Source organism: Enhydra lutris, unplaced genomic scaffold (assembly GCF_002288905.1).
Source record: "Enhydra lutris kenyoni isolate GAN:26980312 unplaced genomic scaffold, ASM228890v2 scaffoldscaffold22, whole genome shotgun sequence".
Lineage (NCBI taxonomy): Eukaryota > Metazoa > Chordata > Mammalia > Carnivora > Mustelidae > Enhydra > Enhydra lutris.
Genome location: NW_019154106.1, coordinates 30,216,017 through 30,230,530, shown reverse-complemented (window position 1 = coordinate 30,230,530; position 14,514 = coordinate 30,216,017). Strand labels below are relative to the sequence as shown.

The 14,514-nt window shown below is 35.0% G+C and overlaps 1 protein-coding gene across 1 annotated transcript in view; it reads right to left on the bottom strand.

The window, feature by feature from the left end:
- LOC111149926 overlaps nucleotides 1-14,514 on the bottom strand; it is a 270,882-nt gene that overhangs the window by 178,475 nt on the left and 77,893 nt on the right. Inside the window, exons 4-7 of the mRNA XM_022507207.1 lie at nucleotides 13,208-13,309; nucleotides 9,854-10,017; nucleotides 6,711-6,836; nucleotides 4,392-4,497 (exon numbers count right to left, since the gene is read on the bottom strand). Of these exons, the coding sequence (XP_022362915.1) occupies nucleotides 4,392-4,497; nucleotides 6,711-6,836; nucleotides 9,854-10,017; nucleotides 13,208-13,309 (498 nt within the window). The remainder of the gene's footprint in view (nucleotides 1-4,391; nucleotides 4,498-6,710; nucleotides 6,837-9,853; nucleotides 10,018-13,207; nucleotides 13,310-14,514) is intronic.

Below are 14,514 nucleotides of genomic sequence, written 5' to 3'. Positions count from 1 at the left end.
TAAAAATAAGGAAGGAATAAATAAAAAGTTACTTTAAAAAAATAAGGAAGGGACTCGGGAATTTATTTAAAGTCTTGTGTCCTATTCTAATGGCAATTGGTTCAAAATTAAAATTAAAATTTTGTATTTTTCCCAGTATAAATTGTTTGTAGAAAACATTATTTTTCAATGACTTGCCCTCCAAAGAAATAGAACAGTCAAAAAAAAAGTGTTCATTTTTGGTTAGTCTCCTTTGTGATATATAAAATAATTCATTCTGCTAGTATCCATGACTGCTGAATTTACAAGCTGTAAGTTTATAACTCTTAACAAGAATGCTACAATTGTAAAATCATTATTTGGTATTGTTCTTGCCGTTTCCATACCAAAAGTTGTCACTAATGTTGTGCTAAAGTCTGATTATACCAAAAGGCTAGGATCAAAATATGTTTCCTTTCCATTTTGGCAGAATGTATTACCTGCTGAACACTGGAGTCCATTTTTCTGCTATTTTTTCCCATAGCCAGGCATTTCTCAAACTAATGTTTTTTCTTTTATATTAACTACTATGAAGTTTAAATCTCATCCAATGCATGGAAATATTTAATTTTATTGCCCTTAAGCTGAAGCAATCTAAAAATGTTGTCAATTTAAGTAGCAAGAGAGAACTATTGAAAGATGTATTTGCCAAGTGTCATTTCGTAGTAGATTCCAAATCTTTTTTTTGAAATGGATAAAAGAGCAACAGGTTGTAATTGTCAGGGTTATATCTATCTCCTACATTACTAATAGGGATTATATGTTCCAAATTTTTCTCTGTAGGAAAGGTTTTACTTGTCAATAAGAGTTTTAAAAGAACAGTCAGGGGTTGGGCACTGATATCTCTATCTCAAGCCAATTTTAAAACGTATGCATCAAGAATATCGGCTTTTGCCTCCCTCTCTCTACCCCTGTTGTAATCCTCTTAGTGTCTTCTTTACCACAAGGAGCATCAAGATTCTACAATAAAAGGCCTATAGATATCTATCACCTCTGCTAGAATCTTTCTTGAAAAGTGCTCCGTTTCAGGTTATTAAATTACTATTTCCAATGCACTGATCACCTCTCTGTATATAATTGGAGGTGCTTTTCTGAAAGGATTGTAAAGATTTTTTAAAAAGCTAAGGGAGGGCCATTTTTCTTTGAAAGCTTCTTTTTACTAGCCAGCTTATCAAATTGTTGCTTTCTTATACTACTGTTGGACTGAAATTTTATTCAAAACCAAATTCTTCTTCTAAAATTATAATAGTGTACAAACTTTCAGTTGAGAGTTTTCTCATTTTTACTAAATCATTAAAACCAGTTAGGAATGGTGAAATAATTGGATGTTATTCTCTCTCATTTTTCAACATGAGAAAATATAGTTATCTTTTAAAGTCCTACATTGGCATAAAATCAAAAAAGAAGCTTCCTCTGAGTTCTTTTTCTCTGATAACTCTTTGATATCCTTTTTTTTCCCCCCAGGTTTGAGCTGTTTTCTGTTGAATGAGTTAATTAGTGAATTCAATTCCATCTAGCTAACTCTGAACGTGTAGATATTGCAATAATGACAACGATGATCAGGATGCCCTCTGTCCCTGAGCAATGGCTAATCCAGCAGGGAGGATAAACAAAAGACTCCTGAGTTATCTTCCTAACACAAACATCAAGTCAGATGCTGCTTCTGCTTTAATATTTCCAATGGCTCCTTGTTTTCTACAGAACAACATCCAGAACCCCTAACACTGAATTAATAACCTTTATGACCTGATCCCAATATTCTCAGTGGAATCTACCATTCTCCCTTTTATTCTCCAATGTGACCTGAAATGTGTTCATTTGGAGCACTAGTTGACTTTGAATCATGCAAAAAATGTTTAAGAGAAACATCAAGTTCAATGTCATAAGGATCACAGAATGAATGCAATGAAGATTTATGTCCAGAAACATCACATCCAGTTTGGGGATGAAGGTTGGTAAAGAAATCTTTCATGAAGCAGGCACAAATCAGATAAGGTTAGAATGATGGGCAGAATTTCAGCGAGCATTTAATGAATGCCAGCTGTACGCCAGACAGTGTTAGAATATGGCATAAAAGTGACAAAGAAGGCTGGTGGGTGGTAACAAAGAAAAGGGGTTGAATTCTAGGCAAAGTGATCCACATGGCCATAACAACAGAAATCGTGAAGTACTTTCAGAAAACAACAAATGAACAATCAGGCTTGGCTAACACATGAAGAACATATTAGAGAATATTGAGCCTTAAAAGAAAGGTTGTACCTAGGTTTTTAAAAATTATTCATCAAAAATGAATTGTGCATCTGCCCTGTATGAGCAGCTTCCATACAACAGATCTGTGCTAGAATTCAAAAATACAAAGATGAGTAAGATATAATGTCTGTGTCCAAAGAATTCTCAATTTAATGGAAGAGAAAGACACGAAAACAAATGACTATACCAAAACACAAACTTTGGGAACATTTTCAAAGGATGAAAAGAAGTTTCAATAATATGAAGTTCATTCTTTCTGGAGGATCTGAGATGGCTCCATGGAAGAAGAGTTGAATAAAGCCTTAAAAGGCAAGGAATGGTAATGGTGGGGGGTATATATATCCTAGGCCAAGAACAACACATACCATGGCACAAGTGGACATGAAGAACATGTTACAGGGCACAATTTACTAGCTCTAACTGTAGTGTAGTGTACAAAGATCAAGAAGAGAAGATTGGAATGGCAAGTCAAGATTAGGGGCAGATTAGAGAACCATGGAGATCAATGAAGGTCTGACGAGAATTTGGAATTTCAGTGGGTAACAGGCAGGGTTACAAGTTTTTTTGAACAGGAAACAATGTCACATCAAAACCTAAAAAGGAATGCCAACAGGATCAGAATTATGGTAAATAAATCTTAATGAGAGATGAATATAAAATATAAATGTAGACATTAATTCTTCGTGTATTTCTCAACTTGAATTTATTTTCTAAATTTGCTCAAAATCTGGCAGGGGTAGAAATACAGCTAACCCTGGAATAACACAGGTTTGAACTAAATGGGTCCCCTTAGATGTGGATTTTCTTTGATACAGTACAATGATATAAATGCATTTTCTCTTCTTCATGATTTTCCTAATAACATTTTCTTTTCTCTAGCTTATTTTTTTGCAATAACACAGTACATAATGCATACAATATGTAAAATACCTGTTAACCGACTGTTTCTGTGAGGTTTCTGGTTAACGGTAGGTTATTAGCAGTTAAATTTGGGGGCAGTGAAAAGTTCTACATGGAAAAAAAATTGTATGTGTATTTCTAATTGTGAGATATCAGTACCCCTAACTCCATTGTTCAGGGGTCAACTATAATTATTTATTTTATTCTATTTTTATAATTGTATTATTTAGATTCACAGGTGTTTTAAAACAACTAATATTTTCAGTATACATTTTGACATAATAAACTGACAGTCATACAGAAATTAGAAAAGAGCAGGTTGAGACAATGGATCTTTGCATTGTCTCTTAGAAATAAAGGGCCCAGACCATTTAACAGGAAGTCCTACTTTGAGCATCTTTATCACTGTGGGTACCTTTTGGTTTTGATTTCATGAGTTCAAAAAGTAAAGCTTATGCTGCTGAAATGGACAACAACCCTGCCACTCAGGAAAAAAAACAAAGTTATGATTCTTTCTTTGGAGACATGTTTCAAATACATCTCATAGCTCAGTTGAAGAAGAAAATTCTTTACTGGCATTTCTAAGTATAAATTAATAAACAAACCTTCTGAATTGGGTTGTAATGAGTTGGGTTTTCTAAAGAACTCCTATTCCTTAAATACATTGACCCACAGAGCAAAGAGATCAAATGCTTAACAACCATCTTAAAGATTTTTTAAAACAACTCCAACTTATTAATACAGTAGATATAAAGAAAATATGCTAAGCAATAGCACTTAAATGACTACTCAGGTAAAATTTTTTCTAGTGGGAATACTATATATTGGTTCAGTTTTAAAGTGCTGAATTAACAGGAAGTAAAGAATAATGCCTGCCCCAACATTTGTAATATAATCTGTACTTTTCAAAAAACCTTCAAAAAATCCACTCAGTCACCATACAGTGAATGACTGTCCAACACATAAAATACGTTTATTAAGTACAAGAAATAATTCTGACCTTGGGGGCGCCTGGGTGGCTCAGTGGGTTAAAGCCTCTGCCTTCGGCTCAGGTCATGATCCCAGGGTTCTGGGATCGAGCCCCGCATGGGACTCTCCGCTCAGCGGGGAGCCTGCTTCCCTTCCCCTCTCTCTGCCTGCTTCTCTGCCTACTTGTGATCTTTGTCTGTCAAATAAATAAATAAAATCTTAAAAAAAGAAAGAAAGAAAGAAAGAATTCTGACCTTGTTCTGTAGGAAATGGTTCTCCAAGTCCACCTTTTCAAATTGATCAGGTATCTCTTGACTGGTACTGTTGAAATTAATTGGAAATCTCTCACAAACTTCCCAACTAAGAAAAGTAAAATATTTAACTATTATTGTCAAAATAAAATACACTTAATTATAACTTTCTTTATTCTACTGGTATAATAATTTACATATCTTATACTCTACTAGGGAGAGAAAAACAAATGTATAGTTCACAATCTTTTTAAACAGAAATTTGTAAAGTGCTTTGTTATCTATAATTGGGAAACGAAGACTTCAAATTTGTATCTTGCAATTATTTATTATACTGGAGGATTCCATGACTGATTAATTATAAACAGAACAGAGAAACAAACAAACAAAAAAACAAAAAAATGACTCAGTCTTACAGAATCACTTATAGTGGACACCGTCTTCACTGTTAACTTTTACTCTAAATACCATGGGCTATAAATAATACAAGATAGTTTTATACTTAAAATGGTTATGTCAAGCACATTGTTTTGGCAATTTTTAGACAGTCTTACAAAGGAGCACATTCTAGGGGGCATACAAACTACAAATGGGGAGTGGGAGGTTCAGCCAAATTAGTTCAGCCAAATCACTTATTTTTTAAGACTTTATTTATCTGAGACAGAGAGAGAGCACGAGTTGGGGGTGGAGGGGCAAAGGGAAAGGAGGAAGCAGACTCCCTACTGAGCAGGAAGCCAGACACTGGGACCATGACCTGAGCCGAAGGGAGACACTTAACTGACTGAGTCACCCAGATGCCCCCAAATAACCTATTTTAAAAGTGAACTAATCATTAAAGAAAATTATCTGGCTAGCACTTATATGTTAAGACATATCATATGGCATGTTATTCAACAAAAACCAGTTCTGAGACAGGTAATAGTATTTTTTGCAATACCCCGAGAGACATAAGTTAAAGTATGATTATTAAGATTTCAAATAATGCATGTTATAGTATAGAAAGATTTTCAAATGGGATCTACAAATTATGTCCACTTCTGGTTCTCTGGATTTTCCCTCTACATCCAGCCTTTTCACCTGTATATTAAGGAAAGCTATAAATTGTTAAATTACAAAATATTAAAGATAGATGGGATCTTATAGATAGATCACCTAATCCAACATACTATCAGAATCATGCTGACTGCCCAATATAATAGCCATTAGCCACATACACCTATTTAAATTTAACTTAATATAACTTAAAATTAAAAATGTAGTTCCTCAGTCACATTAGTCATATTTTAAGTTCTCAGTAGTCAAAACATATGCTTCCATCATCACAGAAAGTTCTAGTAGAGAGTGCTAGGTATTTGTTAAGCCCTCAGTTCTTAAGAGAGACACTCTGGTTTAGAACCCTGGCTCTATCATGTACTAGTTCTATGAATGGACAAATCACTCTGCCCTTCTGTGCCTCAGTTCGAGCTCTATAAAATGGAGTAATAATAAGATAATGTAATGATGGGATTAAGATCATTGTTTTGAGGATTAAACAAATCCTTACCCAATTCATTTAGAACTGTGATCAACACTTAGCAAATACTGGGTTTTATTATTTACAGATAAGAAACTGACACCCACAGAGCGCCTGGTGGCTCAGTGGGTTAAGCCTCTGCCTTCTGCTCAGTTTCCTGATCTCAGGGTCCTGGGATGAAGTCCCGCATTGGGCTCTCCGCTCAGCGGGGAGCCTTCTTCCTCCCCTCTCTCTCTGCCTGACTCTCTGCCTGCTTGTGATCTCTCTCTGTCAAATAAATAAATAAATAAATTCTAAAATAAAAAGAAAGAAAGAAAGAAGACGCTGACACCCACCAGCTCATGGAAAATCATGAGCAGCAGAGATGGGGTTAATTCTCAAATCTTCCAACTCCTATTCTTCCCACCACTCCACCAATTCTTTAGCATATTGCTTTTGTTTTCAATTTATCATCATCAAAGGAGACATTTAAATATGAACACTCAAGATAACGTTATTTAATATTTTAATGATACCACTCAAAACTCTTAATTTAGAAACATCCACTAAACATTTTTTACATTTTAAATAAAACTGTTACATCTGCAAAGCAGAAACTTGAGTCTGCCCATTGCTTCACAGGTTTTGTTGTTTTTTTGTTTAACTCAAGAGAAGTTACTGAAAAACTTTTTAGACACTAGCTCATTATACCATGAAATAAGCCAATAAAATAAGTAATTGCTTAGTAAAACAGTACAAAGAACATCTTTTAGTGTTGCAATCTGAGTTAAGTATTTCAAATTATTTTAACTGAGCACATGTTAATTTACTTGTCACATCCAGGTAGCAGAACAGCATTAGGATCCAAGAAGGTTTTATATGCTACTGTAATGCCGTCTCTGTCAAATGCAGTCACCGGGTCAAAGGTGAGACTCAAAACAGGGGTAAGTGGAGAGCTGAAAAATGGATAAAACATCAAAGGTATATGCAAAATCATACAAACCTTGAAATTTGAGCACAAATAAATAATAAAACCTATAATATCAGTGAGTAACAAAGTCCAGAAATAAGTGAATTTCTTATTATATGGCACTATTGTTGATACCTTGTACTGACACCTGAAATGCACATTTTAGTTTATTTGGCTGATTTATATGTCAAGGATAGTTGTAAAACATGTAGTTCTTAAAAATAATTTCAATAATAAAAGCAAAGTATTTAGTTGAGAAAAACAACCAATTGTCATTCATGCAATTTTTACTTTTTAACATTTAACTACAATGCAATACACCATTAACATTCTCTGGAGCTGACAATTAAGTGAATTCTTAATATTTGGCTATAAATTACTATTTTTGTGAGCTCATTAAATGTTATGCTGATTTGATTTTTCATATTACATACTGTTAGGTACTTTCTTTTCTACTTAATTATTTGAGAATTAAAATCAAATAGGAAACAGACCTTAAATAAAAACAATGGCAACTGGCATTATGTCAACTATGAGCCTTTTCTTTTTTTCTAAATTGGTGAAAAAGTCTTGCTATTTAACTTCATAATTATAGGACTCAAGCACATCACCTGGGTAGGATTGTCAAAAATTTTTAAACTGAATCTAATCATGAGAAAACATGAGACAAATTCAGAATGTGGGACATTCTACAAGAAAACTGCCTGAACTCTTAAAAATTTCAATGTCATGAGAAGCAAAACAAAAGGTGAGAGAATATTCTAGATTAGAGAGAACTAAAGGAGATAACAACGTAATACATGAATCTTACTTGGATCTTAGACTACAAGAAACTCTAAAGCACATTTTGCATAGTTTAAACATAGATTGTATATTAGATGATGTTATATTATTGTTGACTGTGCTAGATATTACAATGTGGTGACATAGAAGAACATCCTATTCTTCAGTTATATGATCTGAAGCATTTATGAGTGAAACTTGAGTGACGGTCTGGAAATAATCTCAAAGCTCTCAAAGAGAGAGAAGGGAGATAGAAGAGGTAAAACTAATGAGGCAAACTCTAAACTGGTGTACCTAGGTGAAGGATACATAGGTGTTAATTGTATAATTCTTTCAAGTTTTCTGTAGACTGGATATATTCCAAAATAAAAATTGGGAAAAAAATAATGACAGGACTGAAAAAGCAGATATCGGCAAAATCAACTTTTATAAATGAGTAAGCTAACTCCCCATGTCAACACATTAAAATTACTATCTAAATATGAGTATCATTTACTTAGTACATATTGCACATTCTCTCAATATGTTTTAAACTAGATCTAGGAAATAACTTTTAGACATAAATTTCAGAAATTCCAATAGTAGCAAAATGCTATAATGGTTTCCTAGTGCTTTATATTGGATTCAAGACCAGAAAAAAATGATTCTGTTAAAATAACAATGACATATAAACAAATATACACTTATGAATTCTTCCAGCTACAACCCTGTTGATTTTAGAGTATTCCAGATACTTTGCATATTACTAAGTTATTCCACAAGTATGATCCAACAAACCAAGAACAAATGTTTCATCTTATCAAAATATCATATTATAACAAACATCATTAAAAATATCAAATTAGTCATTGCTTTCACTTTAATGATGATATTTAAGAAGATATTATTAGAAACACATTTTATTAAAGCCTTTCCTTATAATTGGAAGAGCTTGCTAAATTATTCAAGAATTCTCGCCACTGTTAAATTCATCACTGTTCTACCATTATAAAAACAATTCTCACAATGTAACTGAATTATATCTTGAAATCTGTCTATGGAAGAAAACATCATTCCTTACATATATTTTTAATTCTATAAATTACACAGCATAAGAAATTATTAAACATTTTAATTTCCCTCTCCTGGGAGAGAAGAAATCAAATTTCATAATATACTATCTACAACTAGTCCCACCAACTTCTTCCAAAACCTTCCTGAATTTGTGAGATTTATTTCAGTATTTGAAATCTTGACTCTTAGAAGATATAGCAAATCCAATCAGTTCCTAGTCCATCAATGCTATTTTCATTATAATTAATATACGATCAATTACACTCAATAAGCGAAGTTATTTTCCCCTACTTTCCCTATTCAGATAAATAGAGGCTTAAAAAATTTTTAAGTCGGCAGAAAAGTGTGTTTAAGTTTCCTGACAAGCAGTTTCCGAGTTCATCTGGATGTGTCCTGTCAAAATATGCATACATTTCTAAGATATTCCACACAACAGCCCAGCTCATCAGTGCCTGCAGACTGCAGCCTTTCTGTCTTCCCAGAGACACAGATAATTTTACGCAGGAATTTACCAATCTACAAAAATTTACACAATGCTCCGCAATAACTAGTAATTATTGTGGGATAATGTAAGGCGCTTTTGAGGAATATAACTTAGATAGGATAGGGCTTACAAGCTTTACCAATTTATCTTTAGCTGTCCTGTCATTGGTGCTTAAAAGGTTAAGACTTTATTTGTGAAAACATAGAGAGATAGTGGGGAATCATGTTGTCTACAGCTTCATAAATCTTGCTTAAGATCCTTTTCAATTACCATCCATTTCTCCTTTAAAAAGGGACAAAAAAATAGAGGAGTGGAAGCAGGTCAGGGCAGTGTGCGACAATGACAGTGTGATGGGCTTGGGCCCCCCGTGGCGTTTCCATCTGCTATCATTAAGGTGACTACTCAGACATGAACAAATCCCACTTGCTGTGCTGACAGGCAGACTTCAAGAACTATGACAAGGCATTAAGACAGAAAGTCAGAGAGAGAGAGAAAGAGAGAGAGGGATGTCATATCTCACAAACAATACTGCCTCACAAAAAAAAACGCCCCTGAAATTTTATTGGAATTCAAGATTTTTAAAAAAATTCATAAAGGGTGCTACTTGGCTTCTCAACTTTCCTTTTAAATTAGCTTGCCCCTGGAAAGGTTGAGGATAGACAGAATAAACACCTTGCTCCTACCTGTATGCTTTACCATAAGAGACCCAAATTTTCTGCTCATTCTTCAGCAAAAGTGGATTCTTAATTTCTTGACTATGCTCATCAAAAAGCCGGATTGAAGAAAAATTGAGGCCTGATGGGTTGATGGGTGATCCTTGAAGCCTTTGATGAATCTTGAGAAGTAACTGGTATTGGGGGAAAATAATGAAGAAGAAGAAGAAGTAATGTAAAATGTGAACATCTATAACAAACTGTCTCTACTCTGTAACAAATGAATCCAAACAAATGATAATTAAATTCATATGGAATGTTAAAAGAAGTGTGAAATGATGGCAATGTTTAGCTCAGTGTAAAGTAACAAAATGAGCATGGGCTTTTAACCAGCAGGGGGTGCCACAGGCTTGTGATTGAGCTCTGACCCTTTGGCACGGGGACTGAAAGCAGATGTGACAGCCTTAGAGAAAGAGCATTTAGCTTCCCCCGCACGGTAACAGTCCTCTTTGATAAGGGTTATGCTTTTCTTGTCCGAGCCACACATTTTGTTAGGATCCTTCCAGAGCACGTTCAGATTTTAGAATCAGCAACCTCCCCATCCCCCAGATAACTGCAGATAACAATGGTAGAACAACTCACCACTTTCAGGACTGCAAAAATAAACAGGATTTTCAGCCAATGTCTGTTCACCTACAAGAACTCCTTTGAATGTAGTTCAATTAAGAACCTTGCAAAAGCTTGTGAGCTGCTTCAATAATGAATGTTTTCAAGTTATGAGTAAGCCATAATTGGAATATGAAGTATGAAAGGCTCTCATTTGATATTTTAAATGATAGCATTGCCAGTGTTTGCTTCTCTCTTACATTCAGGTTACAGCAAGATCTTCCTAATTTCAGACACATTTTAGTGAAAGTAAATCCCACTGAACTGTGTTGCATATGGAATTTTAGAGGACATTTTTCTTTATCCATCAACTTTGTTTGAATGTTTAGGCCTCTGCTCCATCCCGCTCTGCACCCCACACTATCCATCACTGTTCTCCCCTGAGCCTTCTGTCTTCTCTCCCTTGTCAGTTCTTGTGTCTCTCAATTTCTCGTTACTCTGTAATCTCCGCAGGGATGCGGATACATTTGTGGTCTTTTCTTGCCTCGCTGCTATATGGGATGCTTTTTTTGCTCCTTCAATTAATTCCCATTGAAGGTACCTTGAGAAGTTAAATGCCAAAACTCAGAGGAAAGAAGACAAAGTTACAATCTTGCCATATATCTCAGTTTCCTCACCTATTGGCTATAAACTGTTGTCCAGGTAAAAGGTTTTCTTTGACCAGTAACTATATTTACAGAATACCTAAGATTTACGCTTTGTTGTAATTGGAGATGAACACCCATGTCTCTGACTTCATTAGCTCTGCATTGTTTTCCTCACCTCTGTGTTGACTAGATTTTTACCCTGGAGCATCAGAAAGGCTGAAAATAATGACACATTTTTCATTTCATTAAAGTTATAATTTCTCATCTTGCCTAAGTCCTCTGAATTAAAAATAATGATTCCTGTTCTCCTTGGGAGTATAGTAAACAAGGTACAAGAGCAGTAAAAATCTGCAGAGTTCTTGGTTTTGTTCATTGGAACCACAAACATAGTTTGAATTCTATAAACTGTTTTTACAAAGCCCAACATTTATTTCTGCGTGATCTCAGCCCTTGAGCTTATTTTCTGTCGCTCTGCTATTATTTCAGAAAACTTGTAATGCTGATCATCTTTGGAATCACAGTGATTTTGTTTTACAGGCATCACCTTTTTTTTTTTTTTTTTGTAAAGGGGAAAGATCTAAATGATTTAAGGCCTGATCCAAGAAAGAAATGTGCACACAAGAAACAGGAGTATGTGGCAGAAGGATATGAACACCTGACCACTTAACCAAATTCATTTTCACAGGAATAGCATTGCAATCTCTGTTTTTTTTTCAACTTGGTGACAGACTGCATTTTAGGTGTTCAAAGAAGAGCATTCAACAGCCAACAGGGGGTAAGGGCCTTGATATCTTTCATCTCTAGGTCATTGGTTAGGGCTAGGCTATGGCAACCAAAAGTTGTGATAATCTTCACCCATTTATCTCTAAACCTATCATCACCAGGCCTTTATAGGATAAGAATTTATTCAGGGACCTGAGAAGAGTGTGAAAAAATCTTGGGCTAATGATTGAAACAAGTGTGCACCAAAGGAACAGTCATCCTTGGGTATCACAAGGGAATCTCACTAACAGAGAGTTTTATTGCGCCCTAATTCAAGTTTTCCCTCAGATTTACTTGCATATAAAAGCAAAGCGTAGATGAATTTCAGCATGCTTTCACTCAACACAAGAACTTTCTACAAAATAATATCTTCTTATATAAGATAAAATAAATGCCGTCTTTAATTTTTATGTAAACCAAAAAAAAAAAAAATTTTTTATGTAAACCAAAGGTGAGTAAAAGGAAAACAGGTAGAAAATTCTAGGAAGACTTTTATACCATGGTGATTCATATAGTCAGAGATGTGATAGTAAAAAGAAATCAACCAAGGCTCTTGATCCTTCTCTCTCTAATCAATCAAGGTAACATTTCCCATCTCTCCTGGGCCCAGCCAATGATCAAATCAGATGAAAATCTCCTAATTCTAAACAACTCTTATGTTGCATACTCTCCTAATTCTATACTAAATTACAAAGGCCAGGTAACGGATACCACCAGGAAGAAGCAAGTTTGAGGGTGCCAAACTGAAAGGGGGTGGGGAGCAAGTCTCTAAACAAAGGCCAAGGAACAGAGCCCGAAACACTGGTGTGTGCTCGGATGCATAACCCCAATTTGTAAACAACAGGGCATTCATTGTCCTTTTATGCAAGACAAAGACCCAAAATAAAGACCCTGAACATGTTGGTTCTGCCTGAGAAACGTCCCAATTGTCTGGAAAATAAGCAAAGATAAGAGTGCCTAACATAAACCATCTGCATATGCTTGCAATGAGCACTGAAGACTAAGGCTATATGCTAGTTGCTCAGGGTCTAGGGCTTAGCAGTACCCCCAACCCGGCACATACCCTCCACTGAATATCGTGTCACTTCTTTTCGAAATGTAAACTAGAGGGCAATCCCAGAGTCCAGTGTAGACAGATTTCCAAATACAGGCATAATGAAGGTTAAGACATTGTTAAGTATGGGACCAAGAGTTAATACTCTTCCAAAGCTGAGAGCCTAAGAATTTCAAAAGTCAAGCTTGAGACTATCAATCTTTACAGAGCAACAAATGATTAATATTCTCAAAACAACTTTAAAGATGCAATTGTCTAAACTAACTACAAGTAACCTGAGAGACATTTATAGCCATAAGCAAAGAGAAAACTCACTTTTTCCATCATATCACCAGTTTGAGTTGGGCTATTAGACTCCAGGTCTTTTTTGCTGATGCAAACAGAGATCTCGCCAGTGTCTTTACCATTTTCAAATATCTGAAAAATAAACACATTCAAAATTAAAAATTAATACATGCACCTACACATTTGTACATATGTTCATACATACATATATAAAGGGAAGCAGTCCTGGCTTTGCACAGTATGGTGTCAACTGAAAGTCATGCGTGTGGAAAACTGCAAAGCAAGGCCTGCCTCTATGAACAAGTGCAAGTAATTGGCAATGAAAATCAACGGGACTGGTATAAGAAAGTCTCCTGTTTCTCCTTACAGTTTCAGGGTCTTTAACCTGACTGGCATTCCCTACATTTTAAAATAGAAGGAAAGGTGGTCGTTAAAGGAAAAATCACTGCATTCGAGGCTTAAATGGAAAAAGCACTCAAGTAAGGTCAGTTAGCGACCAATTGGCTGGTTCATTTCATCCTTCTTAAAAACATAAAGCCACATTAAAATACATTATATGTTTATTTAAAAAAAACATAAAGCCACGAATTACATGAGGAATCTTTGACTTATATGGAAAATATATCAGCATTCATGGGCTGACTCAGTCAGCAGAGCATGCAACTCAGGATATCAGGGTTGTGAGTTCAAGCCCTATGTTGGGTATAGAGATGACTTAAAAATAAAGTCTTTTAAAAATAGAAATAAAATATATCCGTGTTCACCTCATCTTCGAACTCACTAAATGAAATTCAACCTGACAGATTTATTTCATAACAATACGATGAAGTCACCCATTTTAAGTGCACATATGCAACCAGTTGTTGGCAATAGAGACAAAATTCTTAAAATTGCATCACGCAACACTTGCTGAGAAAAATGCTAGCAAGAGTTCTGGTCTAAAATATCCGAACAAACCAGTTCAGAAGGAGGGATCCAGTAGAGTGAACATCATCTCCTAACCACATTGCAGACCCACATGGGGTATGCCATTCCATTCACAAGGCTCTTAAGACTAGAAGCAGGCCAAGAGAGGCCTAATGACTAAGTTAAATCCTTGCTTATTTTGTTTTTTCTCAAAAGTTCTTTTCTTCCCTTTCTGATACACCTATCACATCAGAGCAGTCATTGTATTTAACTCTAGTGCTATTTCCAGAGAAGATAATCTAGAAAAATATCTTATTTAAAAAGGAAGAAAACCATCTTCTGCTTTTGAGACAGTTTTGAGTTATTTAATTAGTCCTAACCTAATTTGGGAAATGATGTGCTTTCATAACACTTCTTTAGGCTTCAGAAAT